Source organism: Protomyctophum parallelum (assembly GCF_964188405.1).
Source record: "Protomyctophum parallelum genome assembly, chromosome: 2".
Taxonomy (NCBI): Eukaryota; Metazoa; Chordata; class Actinopteri; order Myctophiformes; family Myctophidae; genus Protomyctophum; species Protomyctophum parallelum.
In genome coordinates, this window is record NC_139699.1 from 30693420 (window position 1) to 30713666 (window position 20247).

General features: G+C 42.0%; 2 protein-coding genes across 2 annotated transcripts; one reads left to right on the forward strand and one right to left on the reverse strand.

Annotated features, from left to right (window-relative positions):
• Window positions 1-728: 728 nt before the first annotated feature.
• LOC310854592 (troponin I, fast skeletal muscle-like) lies at window positions 729-3329 on the reverse strand (the record flags this gene model as incomplete). The annotated part of the gene is made up of 6 exons (XM_083759268.1): window positions 729-827; window positions 1922-2101; window positions 2411-2500; window positions 2618-2746; window positions 3133-3172; window positions 3322-3329. 6 exons carry the CDS (start codon window positions 3327-3329, stop codon window positions 729-731), a joined length of 546 nt encoding a protein of 181 aa, XP_083615394.1.
• Window positions 3330-7600: 4271 nt separating this feature from the next.
• On the forward strand, window positions 7601-18411 carry tdp1 (tyrosyl-DNA phosphodiesterase 1). The gene is made up of 16 exons (XM_083757605.1): window positions 7601-7753; window positions 8971-9621; window positions 10081-10124; window positions 10270-10325; window positions 10532-10628; window positions 11042-11076; window positions 11610-11702; window positions 13025-13195; window positions 13857-13935; window positions 14054-14230; window positions 15883-15931; window positions 16639-16705; window positions 16959-17066; window positions 17205-17307; window positions 17830-17935; window positions 18094-18411. The coding sequence occupies exons 2-16, from the start codon at window positions 8973-8975 to the stop codon at window positions 18165-18167; spliced, it is 1908 nt and encodes a 635-aa protein (XP_083613731.1). The 5' UTR covers window positions 7601-7753; window positions 8971-8972; the 3' UTR covers window positions 18168-18411.
• The last annotated feature ends 1836 nt before the right edge of the window (window positions 18412-20247 follow it).

Consider the following 20247-nt stretch of genomic DNA (forward strand, 5'->3'; position numbering starts at 1 on the left):
GAAACAAGGGGTGCATGCACAGGTGGAAAGTAAGTGTGTACATTTAATAAAATACAGTTTTTTACTTTTTTGCCAGCTGCATGTTGATCTACCTCTACTTAGTAGTGACCTAGTAGTGACCATTGGCTGCCTCCTAAGCCAATGGGAGGCTCAGGCTTACCTATATAAAACCCATAGTCTGACTCTGGAGTCTGAACGGCATAAAACCCATTCTCTGAATGCTGCAACATGAAGCCATGAGGCTGAGGCATGCAAACTGATTATAGCAGTTCATAAACGGAGGCTTAATTGCTACAGCTCGGCCTCAAACAAAGGTTTGGTGGGGGGAGGGGCAGAACACCAGCAATCAGCAATCAAAAACAAATGTTTGGTCAAACTATGTGACTCCCATTGGAAAAACATTGTGGTGGCCTAAAAACATTGTTTGATGGTGTTTGATACGTCAGTCATTGTTGTTTTTGTTTTTTACTTTAGGCCTATCTTCAATTTTCAATACTTTTACTTCCACTATACATCTGGGAGCCAAATATTTTACTTTACTTTTACTTTTGATACTTAAAGTATATTTTGTTGACAATACTTGTTCTACTTTTACTCAAATGCATTTAGAATGCTGGACTTTTACTTGCAACTTTTACTTGTATCTTTATATTTTAGTATTGATACTTTTACAAAATCTCAATGAATGATCAGCATTTCTTCCACCAGTGGTTGCACATGGAACACTTTCAGGCCGTTATAGAGACGGTCTCTGTCTCAAACAGCTTCTTCCTGCCGTCCATGCCAGCCTTGTCCTCCACGTTCTTCCTCCAGTCACCTGCCACCTCCTGGGGGGAACACAAATAAAACTCTGGGGTGTTAATTCAACACTGTAAGTGTCAAAATGAACCTCAATTGTTGTGCTCTCACAGAGTTTGATTAACGCAAGCAATGCAAGCATAGCACAAGTATAATTAATTTGCTTCATGGTGTATGTACGTACACATGCACACACTAGCACACACACACACACACACACACAGAGACACACATTTCAGTTATTTATTTGGGCACCTAAGGATACACAGCTGCAGGGCACCTTCTCCTCCACAAAGACAAACTGCCTATAACAGCCGAAACAGAGCAGTATTTAATTGGCAGGTTGTTTGGCTTGGCTCTTTGTCATGCCAAACAGTTCAGTTTATGTACATGGCCCAGGCTTGCAAATGTCAGTATGGCGAATCTATATCGGTACCAAAGGATTGTTATGATTCTAAGTAATGGTTGGTAGTGGTACTTGGAATGTTTATCTTGAAATGCCTGGTCCATGTACAAATCAAAGACACAGCCTACCTCCAGAATCAGGATTGCTGCACTGGATGGCATACATGTTTTAACTGCATCAGTGGCTCAGGTATAGGGTGGCTGGTACTGGTAGAGTGGCCGGATGGGAAACACAAGGTTCCTAGTTTGATCCCGGGTTCCCCCAAAGTATTAGTGTTGAAGTGTTCTTGGGTAAACCCCTAATGTGAGTGTGAACCCCTAATTACTCCTGATGTGCAGGTTGGTGCCTTGCTGCCTTGCATGGTATCCTCCGGCATTGGTGTGTGAATGGGTGAATGTAATGCACAATCTACGGTGCACAGAAACAAACACAAGGCCTAATATGCCTTGCATTATGATGACTTGTATGATAGGAAGAAGAATGTTTTCTTGGTTGATTTTTATTGTGACTCTCTTGTTTTGTGTGTTGTCTGTTAATGTGATAGGGTCATTTTTGTCAGAAAATGATTAAAACATAATGAAGCATGATGAGTATGACTTTGTAGATCAGCTATTTTGGTTCCTGGTGATCGATAAGCCTACTGTCGTAGCCATAGGACATAAATATAAATCAGGCTTTAGGAAATGAAATCAGAATAACTTTTATGGTTCCACTCACCTCCTCCTTAGCTTCTTTTTTGACCTGTTTGAGGTTGGACCTCAGATCCATGTTTGTGTTCTGTTTGAAGCCCAGCTGGAGCGCTGCCAGCATTTGCTGGGCCGACATGCGCACTTTCTTCAGCTCTGGCTTCTTAAACTTCCCATTCAGGTCCCGGATTTTCATCTTCAGTTCGTCAATCTGACAGACAAGACAACAACAACGACCGCTCACACCTGCTTATAGCATTTTGTCCTGCATGGACATTCTGTATATTTCAAGATAATGCTTTCTGTTCGTGTTGGTGTTGTACTATTACACAGAATTCTGTCTCTGGAGTTAAATTTTTTGCAGTGAAATAGTTTAGGCTACATTACTTTGTACTATTGGTATGCTACTTTTTAACGCTACAAAAACCACAATGCATGATCCCAATTTACGTGTACATATACACTCAGAATTTCATAAAATCTTTGTCCTGTATGACAATGGGGGGAGACTCCTACTCACATCCTTATTGTTCTTTGTCGACTTGGTTTCGGAGTCGTAGCGCTCGTCGTCAGCTAGGTCAATTTCCTTGTGGAACTTCCTGCACAGCTCCTGCCGAGGTGAGGAAGAGAAGATACACATTAGATTAAAAAAACTCTTGGTGCACAAAGAAAGAAAGAAAGAAAGAAATTAAGTTATACAAGGACAGCATGGTGCTCATTTCATTACCTGGAGCTCCTGTTGAGAACCAGGGATAGAAAGTGGAGGGCAGTTCTCCTCCATGTATCTCTTCTCCTCCTCCACCAGCTCCAGTGCTGCCTGGGCCACCAACTGCTCACCGACCTGAAGCATCAAGCTCTGCCAGAGAGAAATGATCAACATTTAATTTAAGTTAGATTCATTTCAATTCAATTCAATTCAAATCAAATTCAACTTTAACTTCTGCTCCACTTAGATTTCTGACCACGTGAAATAGCAGCCCTATTCTGTGCTTGTAATAGGCAAGCATTTGGCATAAATAGCTAAAATAATAGCAGATCTACAAGTGAACATTCAGTGCAAATAGGAGATATACAAGCTCAGAATGCATCGCGTTGTGAACGCGATGCATTCTACACCAGAATCTCTTTGCGGAACATGGCTGATCTACACGCAAATTGTGAGCTTGAGGGGTGAATGGGGTGAATGAAAGCATATCACACCACCTTTTGTAGAGTGCCATGATCAGCACTGTCTCAACATACCTTCAGTTGATAACGGCGGCTTGATGACATCCTTTTGTTGCTGTGGAGAAAGACAAAAGGTTTGGGAGTAAGAAACATGGCTTCAGCAGAATGGCCTTTAGAACTTTAATCACAACTACATGTGAACTCATCCGCTGCGTTGATATCAATTAAAATGACAATGATCATGAAAAAGAAAATAGCACTTACTCTGACATCTTGACCAGAAAGCTGATTTCCAACCCTCTGACTGGGGAAAGAGAAGTTATACTGTAGCTGCTTCTGATCAGTCCTCCTTGCCCAGTGATCTACCTGCCTTAGCTATCACAACAGGATCTGAGCCTTGTGAGGACTTGCCTGCCTTGCAGTCAGATAGTCCAGCCTTTTTCTGAGGGAGGAGCACAATGTCTTTCTATATTTGACCGGTGAACAGGCCACCAGGTGTCTTCAGATGCTGCTGCTTCTGTGCATTCCAGAGGGGGGTCTCGGGGGCGTGGTCTTACAGTATACCCCCGAAACCAAGCATCTAACAGCTGACACTGTAGCTGGTCTGCTTCCGGTAATTTCCCTTTGATACGAGAATAAGAATACCTCAAAACTCTTAAATACCTCACTGCAAGATTCTTGTTTAGATTACATTAGCTATAGGCCTACTGGCAGCCAATAACAGTGATAAGTTGTTTTACAGATGTTATTGTTGTTTAATAAATAATATTTCATATTCTGATATTTTGTCATGGGGCCTTCCAAGCAGCTCCCATGCATAAAGAAGTGGATTCTGATTTCTTATATTTTTCAAATGCTGATTAATGGTCATGCATATACTATAAAACACATAATTAGTTATTTTAATGAAACTTCACTTAAACTCTATAAGACTGAGGCTAATACTATAGTAGCATAATAGTATGTACTGTCATTCATAACTACTGGCTAGTGTAATCATTTCAATTGGGAATGGTTAAAAAGCTTACAGCATGTTAACTTCATAGCCTGTCCCTGAATTCCTACACTTTAGGAATGGCTTAAGCCTTAAGGTGACTGGTCCCCCACCAGCTGATGTTCCTTGTGCCAGTGGGTGATGGTGCTGTGTGTGTGTGTGTGTGTGTGTGTGTGTGTGTGTGTGTGTGTGTGTGTGTGTGTGTGTGTGTGTGTGTGTGTGTGTGTGTGTGTGTGTGTGTGTGTGTGTGCGTGCGTGCGTGCGTGTGTGTGTGTGTGTGTGCGTGCGTGCGTGCGTGCGACAGCTGCCCTGATCAAGGTGGCTCTCTTTATTGTCACTTCTGACTCAACAGGTGGTCAAGGAGCCCCCACAGGGCTGGATCACTGAAACAGAAGTACATTCACAATCATACAGTACTGTACCATTGTAACCATGCACCAAATAGCCGGTCTACAAGCTCGCAACATGGCGCAAAGCAAAGCGTTGTGCGCTTGGAGATTTGCTATTTTCACTAGGCAAACGTCCAAAAGAGAGAGCGCTCTTTTGGATCTCGACCTGAAAGGTTTAGGAACCATGCACTCCTGTAAACAGTTGGAGAGAGTTTGAAGGTTGTTGATATTGAAGTTGTGCTCCATGGTCATGATGATGATGATGATGATGATGATGATGATTAATATTACGGGATAATACAACATATACAGTATGACAAATTAGAGAACTCATTGAGAGTAGCCTGGGCACCATTTCATTTCGGTATATGATCCGGGCTGGAGCCGGATGATATGCTTACGTCATGTTGTAGGCAATGGTTTGCCTACAACAAACAGGAAGAACAGGCGGCGACAACTTCCTTTTCCCTCTCAATAAAAGCTCTCGCTTACGAGAGCTTTTATTGAGAGGGAAAAGGAAGTTGCCGCCGCCTGTTCATCCTGTCTGGCGACTACAAAACAATACTACAACATGACGTAACCACATTATCCGGCCCCAGCCCGGATCATACAGACTTTTGAAACAGAGACCAGGCTTTCCTCCGAAGCGGTGGAAAGCCTGGTGATGCGAGGTTACATTGAGAGAGAGAGAGAGAGAGAGAGAGAGAGGGGGGGGGGGGATGAAAGTAAAGAGGCAAGGAAAGCAAATGGTCAGGATCCCCCCCATAGCAGAGATGCTGAAAGGGGGGTGACTGTCAGATACAGTCAGCCATATCTGAAATAGACACGTTTATCTTATTCATCCTCCCTGAGGGATAGGAGCACTACTGAATTTGGTGACCCCTTTAACCTTTCCTTTAGCACCAACTTAAGGGCCATTTTAAAAATCTGGTCCACAAGATTCGATACACCACCAAGATACTCATGAACCTGGCTGTCTAAATACGAAGTCCACACCCACAACACAAGAGGGAGTGCAACAAACCATGTACAACCCAGATTCGGCACAAACAAGGGACTAAATTATTTTCGCTCCTATGCCACCAAAATGTGAAACGCCCTACCAACAGTCATTAAGACATGCAAATCCCTTGACTCCTTCAAAACCGTACCTACGGAGGCTGCAATTCGAAACTGGCCCCCGTAAATTCGGAATCCCCCCCCCTACCCCTTTTTCCCCTCACTGTATATGTTTCTTTTCTCTTTTTACCTCCTTTATGATGAATTCCTGTTCTGTTCTTTGGCTGGGTCTGCTCTTGTTGTAATGTTCAAAACCACTCTCAAAGGGCACCTATACGGACGGCTGCAATTCGAAACTGGCCCCTGTAAAATCTGAATCCCCCCCCTTTTTCCCCCTCACTGTATATGTTTCTTTTCCCTTTATGATGAATTCCTGTTCTGTTCTTTAACTATATAGAAGTGTCTATTTGTACGTCTCTAAATGTTTTGATGAATTGAACATGGTGGACCCTGTGTAATGCTTAATTGGGTCATCCACTCACAGTTAACAGTCTTTGTAATGAGTTTGTGCTTGAAATGTACTGTAATTCTGCAAACTGTTAATAAATATTTCAATCAATCAATCAATGATTTGGTGCCTATATGATAACTATTGTCTGCCTTTTTAATATATGTATTTATGTACTGTATGGATGTATTTCCTGAATGGGAGTCTATCAAAATTCGGATTATGGTTCATTATGGTTCATTGTCCTTGTCATGTCTTTGTATATTCAATCTTTTTATTTATAATAGTGTTGTGCCTGAGCTGTTTTTCTTTTCTTTTCTTTATTTTCTTTTGTTGTTTGTTATTATGTTCTTGTTGTGTAATGTCTGTTTGTCTTTAAAAAAACAATAAATATACTTTATAAAAAATAAAAATCAATCAATCAAACTAAAATAAAAGTTAGGCAGACTGCCACGTGCAGTGCCAGCTCTGGATGTGCTTGGAGTTGTGGAGCTTCGACCGCCCTACGTCCTACAAATGGGCCTTGGGCTTATTTGAGAGTCCTAGCGGGGGAGTGGAGCTACCATCAACGATGAACCAGGGTGAAGGAAGGTCCTCTCTGACACCGAGCGCGGAGCTTCGGGAGTGGACACACTTGGAATGGTGAGGGAGATGGGAACAACCGCCTAACCAGCCAGATCAGCCGAATCAACCCAGACAGATGCCGCCACAGATCACCCTCACATCCGACAGTGAACATCCATCCCCCAGATATATGTGCTTCTGTATTTTTCTATCCTATCACCCACGGTTTTATTGTCAAAATATATTTTATTTCAAAAATATAAACAAAACAAAAAAATAACATTGACAAAGTTAAATGTAGTTCTATCATCGTTTTCCCTTTTAAACAGTAATTTAGGTTTTAACAGAGGTTTGTCCCATAATGCATTGTTGAATAATTTTTTGATTCTCCCACTCAATGGCCGGCCCACCTCTCCTCCACACGCATATCTGCTATTTTCCAGCATAGGACCGTTGCACAGTGAAGTATAAACAAGGCTTTAGGATTTATAAGTCGTTTTTAGAATCCTCCTCCTCAGGAGCATATCCACGGATATCCCAAGCCGTGCATATCCACGGATATGTGTGCCGAATAATGTCATGTTTTTACTTCCATAAAACACAGTATTTCTACATTGCAGTAGGCCAATTTGATACAGTTAACAGAGTACTTTTTCCACCACTGACTCAGAGAGTTGGTTTCACCACAGGGAGGCGCTGTAAGCTCATACTCGGCTGTAAGTCACTGAAGCATCGAACTGTACATTAACATTAGGAAATGAAATGCCAATAGCAATACGTCTCTATCTACACTAAAAACATCTGATCAGACAACAGATCTCCTCCTGGTTTTTATAGTAGGGCATACATTAACAATGCTAAATATATTAAAACACAGAAATGGTCAAAATACTTTTTTTATATGCAGAACTATAGCCAGTACAGAACACGGTCGCGGAACCTCAATCGTCAAGTATCCGCGTTGCACATCGGACGTATATATCTGTGCATCAGTAAATTCAACTTGCTGCAGCGGTGGATATGTATTTATCTAAGGCATTTATCTAATATATTTAACTTGTATGCATGTGGAAAAGATTATATAGAGTAATATTCAAGGTGTCTTGCTGTTTATCCATGTGCATGTTTGCGTCAGAAAACTCAGAATGCATGTATTACATTGAGTGCACTGGGTCGTTGGAAGAACAACTTCGCAGACAATAGATCATTGATTGAATAACACACACGCTTTCACTTCTATCGGTAAGTAGTAATAAATCAGTGCCAGATTAGAATATTGGGTTATTATTACGTGTAATAATTCAGCATTGGCTCGGCTGTACTCCAGACTTATCTGTTTTATTGTGCGTGCTTGTGTGTATGCGCGTGCGTCACGTGCTTGTGCGCGCGCGTGACACCACAACAACATCAAACAAATTCCCTTTCTGATCTGCATCTGATTGATTGAAATATTTATTAACAGTTTGCAGAATTACAGAACAATTCAAGCACAACTCAATACAAAGACTGTTTTGATTGATTGATTGAAATATTTATTAACAGTTTGCAGAATTACAGTACATTTCAAGCACAAACTCAATACAAAGACTGTTAACTGTGAGTGGACGACCCAATTAAGCATTACACTTGTAATCCACCATGGGTCCACCATGTTCAATTCATCAAAACATTTAGAGACGTACAAATAGACACTTCTATATAGACAAAACAGAACAGGAATTCATCATAAAAGGGAAAAGAAACATAGCCTATATAGTGGGGGGAAAAGGGGGAGTGGATGTCATGTAAACATGTCTGTAACTTACAGAAATCTAAAATTACTGACTGTAAGTAACCTATCCACAAAGTGCTTCTGAGTTAGCCTGGTAAATCATCCCAGTGGGCGTTTTGCAGAAAACCAAAAAGTGGAAGAGCCAAACAGCATGCACATTGCACAGTGATTCACAAACACCAATTGAATCTGACTTCCAGTTTATGGTTTCTGCAAGACGCCCGCCCAGTGCTATGTAGCCTCGGTCCCAGGCTTACTCATCTGCAAAGAGAAAAGCCTGGTCACAACCTAAGGCAGAGACGCTATAAGCGGATGTGTCTGTCCGGAACATCTGTCAGATTTATTTCCCCCGGATAGTATTCCGACCAATCACAACACTTGTTTCATTCATGGAGAATGTAAACTGATTTGTAAAGCATCAATGTAATTTCCTTGAGCGGTACTTCCGCCAAAATCCTGCAACTTACGCCCAAAACAAATGATAGCCTCTCAGCTTAGGTCTTGTCCAGTGTGAGTGCTATGGGGCCTGACTGATCTGCAGAAGACTAATGAAGAATAATGTGAATTCATGCAACCGGGATGGTTTACCAGGCTACTTCTGAGTCATTGTCAAGTGACGTTTTCACTTTTCAGATGTGGCTTAGTTAATGTTTACTGAACTGGCTCTCTAATCTCCCCCTTTCCTCAGCCATGTCTCAGGGCAGCCAACATGGCAAGTGGGCTGTCTCTAGCAGTGATGACGATGATGAGCAGCTCAGCTCAGCTCAGCCTTCCAAACCTGCAGACTCTACCTCTCATCACCTGGCCTCTGTCTCCTCTACCTCTCATCACCTGGCTGACTCCACGATCAGACACAACCTTCCTCCCACACCCACGACAGTCGTGAAAACAGAATCCAATTTGTCACCGGTTAGGACAGCCCCATCCACTCTTGTCATCGGCTCTGAAGCGAGGCAGCTGGCCCATACCAGCCAGTTGAGGCCGGTGAAATACGAATCCAGTCCCTCACTAGCCGGAAAGCGGAAGAAGACGGAGACGGATGACTCGGGCTGGGCTCTTTCGGATAGTGACGATGATGATGGTCGGAATGGAAAGGAACGTAGCTCAGATCTACCCTCAGATCCACACAGGTCTAGTCCAGTTCCTAGAGCCAAGAAGCCGAAGGTGGAGTCGAAGCAAGAGCGCCCTCCAAGTCCCCACGGGAGAGTTTACTACGTAGATGAGCCAGAGGACTTCTTTGAGAGAAGTGTACCTTGCTCTAACGACACTTACAGGTTTTACCTCAACAAGGTGACTGGGCTGGACAAGAAATACAACACTGGGGCTCTGCATATCAAAGGTGAGCATCTACCATGTAGCTGTGGGGTCCTCATCCTGGCTTTGGTTTTGTTTTGTTTTGTTTTTTATTAACTTTATAGTTTACTTTGTAAAAGTTTATTGTTGTAATGTTTATTTGACAGTTGAAGGAAAGCAAAATTGTACAAGCATTTTTAAAGTGACATTTGTAACTCGGTTTAGATGTGTTTACATTAGTTCAGTTCATTTACATGTAGTTTTGCTTAATTGACAATATAGGAAATCATGCATATATGAAAGTGTTGGCAGATGGAAGGTGAGCTTAGGTGACTGGTTGAAAGCTGAATATGAATTGCTTCAAATCCCTACTTTTGTTTTTCTCTGACACAAAGTTAAAAAATGGCTGTAACCAGCCTAAAGATGGAAGAAGTGGCGTTTCTTTTGTGTGTAAGTTTGTATAAAGAACACATTAACAATTAATCATGGATTTATCTTTAATCAGACATCCTGTCTCCATTATTTGGGACATTGAAGGAGTCAGTTCAGGTAAGAGATTCTTCATGCTGTTGTATCATCTTAAAATCCTCTTTTGCATTTTGCAGGTTTTTATGATAAGAATTAAAAGTATTTTTTCTGTAAGGTATAGCCTTAATTAAAAACGAGTTGAATTGTTCTCATTGCTCTTTTCTAGTTTAACTACTGCTTTGATATTGCCTGGATGGTTCAGCAGTATCCACCAGAATTTAGGTAAGGCCTGTTCTTTATCAGCTATCACATAATACTCCTCTACAATGTCTCCCTCTCAGCCTTAAGTTCCTACGGTCTGTCTCTCCTACACTGTCTCCCTCTCAGCTTTCCTACCGTCTGTCTCTCCTACACTGTGTATACTGTCGTCTGTCTTGTCTTTCTGGTGGTGAAGCAGTAAAGCATTCAGTGTGATGTTGATTGTTCAGGAACAAGCCAGTTCTGATAGTCCACGGAGACAAGAGGGAGGCCAAAGCTCGATTGCTGCAGCAGGCTAAACCCTACAGTCACATCAGCTTCTGTCAGGTACTACACAGCTCACCTCACACACCACATGGAAACACTCCCATCACATTTTTGGGATGGGATGGGATGTGCTAGGGCTGGCCAAGTTACCGAACATCTAAACCAATATTTAGAAGAACCAATATCGTCTTGCTCATTAGGTTAATCGAATACTCGAGAAGCATTTATTCTTTATATATCAACAAATCAACATGAAGAAAATATATCTTTAGTTTATTATCGACTAATGACAACATAAGGCTGTATTGTATTATACTTTGTTGTACAATGATGACGTACAAAAATAGTGAAAATAGTGACACTTTTTTTTTATTTAAAATTTAAAATGTTTGAAAGTTGTTGCCTGTAATGACATGCGCAAAATAGACGTGCCAAGTTTAAAGTAGTTAATGGGATATATTTTGTCCTTGCAGGCTAAACTGGATATTCCTTTTGGAACTCATCACACGTAAGCCTTCTCTCTGCTCCTGTGTGCCATGTCTGTCAGTTCTTCTGATGTGTCAACTATGACATGTTGATTAATCTGTTTCCCTGGCATTGTCTTAAAAGTTTCAAAACTGGTCGAATATAAGGCGATCGCACCCTGCCTGTCCCTGGCTTCTCTATGTTAGGGTGACAGAGAAACCTCTGTGCCTCCTGGGAAATAGTGTAGGAGAGACAGACAGTGGGGAAGCTGAAATAGACAGTGGGGAAGCTGAGAAAGAGTACAAGGGTCTGAGCCACAAAATTAACCATTAACAAACTCTTCACAGGAACAGTATGCTAATATTCCCGAGATTCCTGATACCAATTATTTAGGAGCCCACTTGTAGTACCCTCACGACAGGGGCCCACTTGAAGTACCCTCACGACCAGTAGGCCCTGGCCCACAGGTTGAGAATCACCAATGTAGCAGACAGTGTAGTCATGGTATGTATACTAGTGCCATGCCTTTGTATCGATACTGCTGTAGTTCATCTTCCATCTTTGTTCTTGGTTCAGGAAAATGATGCTGTTGTGGTATGAGGAGGGCTTCAGGGTCGTCATTACCACCTCCAACCTCATTAGAGCCGACTGGTACCAGAAGTCACAGGGGTTAGTCCACCTGAACAATTCTTCATTCACTTATATCATTATTATAATTGGCATAGTTATAGTATGCTGCAGAACAAACAGCACAACGTACGTGTTTCGGCTTATAGTCTTCGTCAGCGTTGCATGCAGTAAACAACAAATATGTCACATTTATAGTGTCCATAGGTGTGACACCTTCCCCTGTCCGTGCCGATACAAACAACATTCAGCCAACCAGAACCAAAAATGCAATCATAATTTTATCTACACAAAAGACAACGGGACAAATAGTAGCCTGCAGAGTTTACTAATTTGCGGCCTCGTCTCGATAACCATTAATAAAAGGAGCAACTCCATAATTTTCAATACATACCGGTATTTTAGAGATGCTCCGATAATCGGCCAGCGATTTTTTTTGAGGATCTAAACAGCAGGATACGTTTCTGGCTCGGAGGTATCGTGAGATTTGACTGACAGACAGGAAACGTTGGAAAGTCGTGACCTAAGCTTCCTTGGACAGAACGTTTCATTGATGTCATCCCAAGTTTCATGGTTCTTTGTCCAACCGGATGTGCGTTCTTGTCAGTCTCCTTCACAAGGTTTATAATAAAGTGCCTTAAAGGACAGTACTGTGCTGGAATTGAATATTTTTTTAGTTTCTAACTTTATCTTTAAGTAAATAGTATTAAATAATTTTAATATTTTTCTATATTGTTACTTTCAGTGTAATGCAACAACCTCACAGAGACAAACATGCCTGGCAAATTAATAAAACAAATTCAGATCTTTAGTAGTTACTCTAGTTCTTAGTGCTGTGTGGTTATGTTATATATTTTATTGATCCAAGTGGAGAATCTTATTTCTGCCCATTCTAATGTTTATCTTGCCTGATCTAATGTTAGTTTTGACATTGTCACTGCTCTCTTGTGGACAAATGTGCAGGCAAAGAGACAGACAACCTTTTACATGTTGGTGTTGGCAACATACCAAATGTCACTCTCAATTGTTTGAGACGATTAAATTACTCTTCATGTGACCACCGCGCATTCTGACTCTAGGTTCGCTACCCGTTCAAAACATAAAAATAACGGTAGTGGGTCGCACACACCAAGACAAAACATTTATTTCATTTTTGAACAGGGACAAACGTTTCGGCTATCCAGCCTTCATCGGTGTGGAGAGTGACTGCCTACATTCAAAAATGAATGTTTTGAACTGAAGTCTTGGAGTGTGCGACCCACTACCGTTATTTTTATGTTTTATGTTTACGTTATTTTGAGACGATTAAATAAATGTAAATTTGAGGTGTAATGAGTTTCTTGGCTGTGATGTCCTCTTCCCAGAATGTGGATGAGCCCATTGTTTCCACGTTTACCGGAGGGCAGCGCACCAAGCGACGGTGAGTCTCCAACCTTCTTCAAGAGAGACCTGCTGGAATACCTTGCAGCATATCGTGCACCCGAGCTCACTGACTGGATGCAGAGAATCCAAGAGCACGACTTGTCTGAAAGCAGGTGGGTACTATATGCAGTGACTTACAATGTGCAAGATCTAAGTACATTGAAACAAAGTATAATACACGGTGGTTAGTCAGACTAATCCGTTTAGTTAATTATTAAAACACTTTTTTTGCCGGGGAATTCTTCATAATAAAGGCGCTAGAGTGCCATGCACATGAGGCAGATTTTACTCTGAAAAGCCCCGCCATTCCATTACCCCCCAAAACCGGGAGGCATAATTTTCCCTTAGTACCTCACGCTACCTCGTCTTATGTCTCTCTAGAAGCGTTAATATTCGAAATGAGGTGCTTGCTGAAGTCAGAAATGACCACAGAACATCTGCGTTATGATCAAAACCATGGGGAGCGCCATAGATTTTAGAGTTATGAGCAACTTTTGTCGCCAGTAAACAAGGAAGTGAACGGCAGTGTGCATGCACGAAACTGGTCTAGGATCGCAGCTTCGCTGAAGAATGAAAGGCAAAAAAACAAACAAAAAAACAGATTTTTGTAATATGGTTTGATATCAATAAAAAGGACTTAAAGACACATATACACGTCCAAGGCACCCCGTGGTTTATAAACCTCCAGGTTCATTTCAACGTTTTCATTCTACTGATACTTCAAGTTCATTGTTATTAACTCAACTCATTAATAATTCTGCTGTCTATTGCCAGAGTCTATGTGATTGGTTCTACTCCAGGGAGATATGTTGGTAAAGATATGGACCGCTGGGGACACCTGAGACTCAGGAAGGTAAAGACCCTTCTGTCTGTCTGTCTGTCTGTCTGTCTGTCTGTCTGATGGCTGCCTTATTCAGACATTTCATGACTTGTATTTCTTTTCCCTTTCTCTTTCTTAAAAAAAAAAAAAGTTATTGTATGAAAACGCACGTCCCATTCCCAATGAAGAGACCTGGCCTGTCATTGGTCAGTTCTCCAGCATTGGCTCCTTGGGAGTGGACAAGACCAAATGGTTGACAGGGGAGTTCCTGCGCACGATGAGCACACTGGGTAAAACCTCGCTCCGGTCAGACCCCCCCCTGCACCTGGTACGTTCCACTCGCCTTATTGCAACAATGCAACCACTGCCACAATTGGATACTACATACTGTAGGACTTTGATGACACCCGAGGGTTGCTAGAGCAGCCAGTAATAGGATGCAGATTTAGATAAAAGACACAATAAAACCATTAATACGTACTGGGACATTTCCCAGCACAAGATGGTTTCTAAGACCACAATATTTGGCTAAGGGAGAGAAGAAAAAACCCCAGTAACAGTTCAAACTAAAAGTATTTTTGCAAAAGGTTAAAGCACTATATTTTTTATAGTAATCATTGCTAGCCTTTGTTCAGCAACAGGGATCTCCCCTTCTTTGCAGCGCTTTATCCGCTTACATTTTATAGTGTTCCAGTTCCAATTTACTTTTGCTAATTTCTTTGTCATCACTTCCAAATTCCAATTTCACTCCGTTTGAGTTATTTCTCGTAATTGGATAGAATTGGTATCTTGACCTGAAAATCTGAAGTGTTTACTAAAGAGCTGGAGAGAGAGTCTCCTGTTAATGAACAAACACTCTAGTCCAGTGTTTCCCAACCTGTGTGTCGCTGAGCTTTGGTGCTCCGTTTGATGTGTCCAAGTGCTCCGCGTAATTTGACCGAAATTAAGTTATAGTGTTACTTTCTGTCAAATCAGGCGGCACACTAACTCTCCCCCGAAAGCAATATTATAGCTACTGGGCTGCAGGCTTCTTATAGTTGCGTCGTTGTTGTCACACGTCTAACCATTAGACGTGCGATAACATCAACACGGAACAATAGACTAACGACCCTCGGCCATTGAAATGTTAATACTTAGATGCATGCAGAAGCGGCTACATTTCGCTCCCTCCAGAAAGACTGGAGCGCGCATAGCGCAGCCACATGCACGTAGACAGCAGACACATACAGTCCATGTGCCACGAAAAATAGCTGTCCAAAATAGCTGTCCATAGATGTCCAAACATGATCGCCTCGTTCGGCCAACAAAATATATCTCCCTCCCTCCACAGAAGCGCAGTGATGCCTGATTTAGTCGTACACGTGTTATGCTTGCATACTGAAAATGGCTGATCTACAAGCTCACAACGCGTTGCGAACGCAACGCGTTGTGAGCTTGTCGATCAGCTATTTTCAGCACGTGAAAATAAGCAGGCTGTGAGAACTGAGACCCTTCACAATAAAAGCATGCAGCTTTCACAAGTTGGCCCATAATAAAGACAAGGAAAAGGATTAGGTGGCATTGCACCTGATTAGGATTAGGTGGCATTGCATATGAGCAATTTTTTTAAACTGAGGCACTGTCTCTGTCCTTTTCATTCTCGTTATTTGATGAGTGCTGTCATGTGTTTTTATTTTATTATATTACTTTTACGTATATATTTACTTTTACTATAATATATATATATTTAATATATATGTATATTTTATATATATATATATACACACCCCCCCTTCCCCCCCTAGGTGTTCCCCGAGATTCTTAGGCTATGAAAAGTGTTCCCTGGGACAAAAAAGGTTGGGAAACACTGCTCTAGTCTATAGCATTAGGTACTACATTAGGTACATTAGGTATCAGAATATAAAGCTATTCAACAGTTATTGTAACAAACAAATTCCCCTACCTTTTAAATTTCACTAAAGACTGGTTTGTGTTTTGCAGGTGTATCCTTCAGTGGAGGATGTAAGAACCAGTCTGGAGGGATACCCAGGTGAGGAACACATAATATAAAGCCAAAAACTATGCAGTAATTTTGACCACAAACGCTTTTGTGGGAGAGACCGACGGAGCATGCTTATTACTCAGAATGGAAAGATTGGCTACAGTGTTTGATGCTGTGTTCCAGTAGCACTGCGTGGATATTAGGCCTCTTTTAGACGCGACCGTCTCCAGATAAAACGGCAAAGTCCTGTTGCGTTCTCATTTTTAATTGACCCTTTGCACGAGAACGCACACTTTATGAAAACGCTATAATGTCGCTAGGTGGCGGTAATGGGCTGCCAAATAGACCAGATTCCCGCAAGCCGCACCGGGTCAGAAACGGTTGAGAAATGATAGAGTTACCGTGTGGGGTCCCTCTACTGTACCCTCTACTGTACTGTACTGGCACACCCGGAATCACCATATATACAGTTAATATTTGCGTGTGTGTTTGTGTGTGTGTTAGGTTGCGCACAGGTGGTGAATAAGTACAGTGTAATAATAACTGAAACCAAACATGTATGATCATTTTCAATAACCAAACCACTCCAAAAAGACAGAAATCACACATAGCACTTAGCATGAAGACGCTCAACACTGACAAGTTAATTCTCTCATTTACTCGTCTATCTTGGACTTTATTAACAGCATGTACAGTAGTACTGCACATGTGACTGTAACTGTCCTGTTCTGTTGTTGTTATTTAATGTACTGTAGCTGGAGGTTCCCTGCCATACAGCATCCAGACGGCTCAGAAACAGCTCTGGCTTCATGCATACTTCCAGTAAGTGGCTAATGGAGTGACAGCACGCACACACACACACACACACACACACACACGTCTGCATACTTGGATTAATATTTGCATTTAAGTTCAAAGTCGTGTGTGTGTGTGTGTGTGTGTGTGTGTGTGTGTGTGTGTGTGTGTGTGTGTGTGTGTGTGTGTGTGTGTGTGTGTGTGTGTGTGTGTGTGTGTGTGTGTGTGTGTGTGTGTGTGTGTGTGTGTGTGTTGTTTGTTACATATGTGCACACTCAAGCCGGTGGAAGGCAGAGACCACTGGGAGGAGTCATGCAATGCCTCACATCAAGATTTACATGAGGACGTCACCAGATTTCACCCAGCTAGCCTGGATCCTCATCACAAGGTGTGTCTGGCTAATCTGTATATTCTGTCTTTCTTTTTTTACTTTCTTGTTTGCTAGCTAGTTCAATTCCCAGGCTGTACTGATAAAGTAACACCTAGCAACCTGTATGTGTGTGTGTGCGTGCATGCGTGTGTGTAGTTCCAACCTGTCTAAAGCGGCATGGGGTGCTCTGGAAAAGAACAACACTCAGATAATGGTTCGCTCTTATGAGCTGGGAGTCCTCTTCCTGCCTTCTGCTCATGTAAGATCAACACACACACACACACACACACACACACACACACACACACACACACACACACACACACACACACACACACAGTACACTGGGGAGATCATGTTAACAATGAAGCAAACCAATGATGATCAGGATTAGACAGATCATTCGCAGTAGGGGAAAAAGCAGTACAGAGACATCACTTAATAGATTGCTGCATCACCTCCCAAAAAAAGACCTGGACGATTTGTTGTTTTTGGCAATCAAGCAACACCGTTCGGCAATGGACTATAAACGTAACGTTACATCAATGTAATAATTTGGTTGGAATATGCAAGGAATCATCTGGAAGTTGCATCTACATAATGACATTGTAAACTAGATAGATATCCCACCCACCTGCTCAGTAGAGAGCACAAATGTACTGTATACTTAATCCATAGTGTTTTGAGCACTTACATGTTTCTCTGAAAGGCTGTCTGGTGGTGTGCATGATTGTCCATCGAAAAGAAAGAGAAGGCCCCACTGATTGTCCATGTCTTTCAGAACATGCAAACCTTCCCTATTCAGAGGAACCCATATCCTATCGTGTCTTCTACCAACGCCTTCCCTGTGCCCTTTGATCTGCCCCCAGAACGCTACTCTGAGAAAGGTATTGTGTGTGTGTGCGTGTGTGTGTGCGCGCGTGCGTGCGTGTGTGGACCTTTATTATTAACAATGGTAGTATGATATACGCTGTATTAGTATTCATTCCAAGAAGGCCTGTTATGTTTTGGGCCTTTACATTGTCTTGTGCTCTTCTGTTCTCAGACCAGCCATGGATGTGGAACATTCCCTACACCCATGCCCCTGATACGCATGGCAACACCTGGGTCCCATCCTGAAACACATACTGCTACACACAGAATACAGATAAACAACTTATTGATGGATTCTTTATCCACCTAAACTCTATATATATCTTTGTTTTATGTCAAATTGTAAAAATAGCTGCTCTAAATCCTCACAACATGTTGTTACATGTTGAATTGTAGATCAGCTATTTGTGCTGAATGTTAACCTAGTTTGATCAAATTGTCATCTATTCTCGCCAAATGTTCGCCTATTATGACATGCTCAGAGTAGTGATACAAGTAAGACGCGCAAACGCGGGAAGCGAACGCAGCTCGTGTGTGTGTGTGTGTGTGTGTGTGTGTGTGTGTGTGTGTGTGCTACAGCTGCGCCCTGTGTGTGTGTGTGTGCTACAGCTGCGCCCTCTGGTGGCGGGCGGGTGGTGTAACAGCGGGACACACACACACACACAGACATTCAGCCCTTGCTGTCATAGTAAGTGGCTCACTGCGTTCGCAACTAGGTTTCATGTGCAAGAATCCAAACTTTCGCCGTCCTTAAAACAAAATGTCTTCTCAAGGTAAATATTGCCCTGGAAGGAATATGTCGTAGTTTTGTCATGTAACATGTAGATGCTGTTCAACTCGTGTCCATCTTGGTGGATAATCCTTACTGTAATGAACATTTTAAAAGGACAAAGGTCTTGCAGTGTGTAGACTCTATCAAGGCCAACCCCACAATCACCATTTCAGCTTTACTGCTCATTATCCACTACCTCACTAGGCATAACTGTATGCCTGTGAGCACACCCCCATCTATATTTACTTCAATTACTTGTGTGTGTGTGTTGTCTTTGTAACTAACGCAAAGAAGCTGTCTGTACATAATGTACTGTATGTCAGTCTGTCATATAACATCACTTCCTTTTCTCCAGCTTTTTTGAAGGCTGTACTATGGTTTTAACATTTTATTTCTGCAGGGAGCCAGTCCAACATGGATCCTAATGCTAACTCATTATTTACAGTCGCTACATCTCTACGACCAGCTGTCTGCTCCCATTCGTGTCTTTTCTATTCCTGTCCCTCTCATCTGTCGTTGTCATGTGGACTCTGTCATGAATTTCTCCATTTGTTACCATCTGTCCCTCTGTCTCATCTCTGTTTTTGTTTGTTTGTGTTCCAGTCCGTCTCACTCTGTATTTGTGTCTTGCTCTGTTGTCTGTTTTAGACCAGTGGTTCTCAGTTCTCTCTCGTTTCTTTGAGGGCATTCCAAATAGATCCTTCCAGGCATGTAACTCTGAGAGTGTACAAATGGAACCAATTGGACCGATAAGGGGCCAAAATTGAGATAAATTCCAAATGGATCCATGGGTTCATTTGGAATTTATCAGTGGCCACCGCTGGGTTTGGAGCAGGGCGTCTCTGGCTCTGGGGGCGCTGGCCTGTGGGTCCCTGTATGCCTGGTGTGGAGTATGTCTGCTCCGCTTCACTGTGTGGAAGCCCTGGGTATTAATAATCTGTCGAAGCTCAGACACAAGATGCATGGGTCCATTTGAGTCCATTTGTGGGTCCCTTATGGTGGTCTTTTAAATTAAAACGTTTCACTTATGTAGTACATCTCTCGGTTCTGTATTTCTCACTCCGTCTGCCCTCTTCTGTCCTCTGTTGAGGTGCTGCTCAGAGGAAGGATGAGCGAGTCTCCTCTTCTCTGTGCAGCATCTGGCTCAAACGGCATCTGATATCGACATGTTGTAGTTAGGTTATGATTGTCTATTACTTTGTGTCGTTTTAGGACAGCATTTTCTAGTTATGTTATATTTGTACCTTACCGTCCGTAGCGTAGACGCACGTTTTCTAACGACAATTCTAACAATAAAAAAAAATCTTTTGTTACTTTATCAACTTTTTGCTGTTTATTCTTAATTTTGTCTCATTTAATTCCATGTCTCTGTAGTGGGATTTTCTATAACATTGGGAAGTTTCATTGTTAATACAATTTTCAATCAATCAATCCATGCAAACTTAAAGATTTTGGCTGGCAAGTGTGTACCCTGGTCTAGGCTACTCAGCCATATGAAGTTTATCTGTGCTGTAGAGTAGTTATTTAAAAAGTTGCCAGGGAAGTTTCTTATAA

Bases quoted from the DNA above. Each gene is read 5' to 3' on its own strand.
- tdp1 (XM_083757605.1), top strand. From the start codon at position 8,973: ATGTCTCAGGGCAGCCAACATGGCAAGTGGGCTGTCTCTAGCAGTGAT. The intron at 10,125-10,269 runs GTAAGAGATTCT...GCTCTTTTCTAG, and splicing joins CATTGAAGGAGTCAGTTCAG to TTTAACTACTGCTTTGATAT. The intron at 17,067-17,204 runs GTGTGTCTGGCT...GCGTGTGTGTAG, and splicing joins GCCTGGATCCTCATCACAAG to TTCCAACCTGTCTAAAGCGG.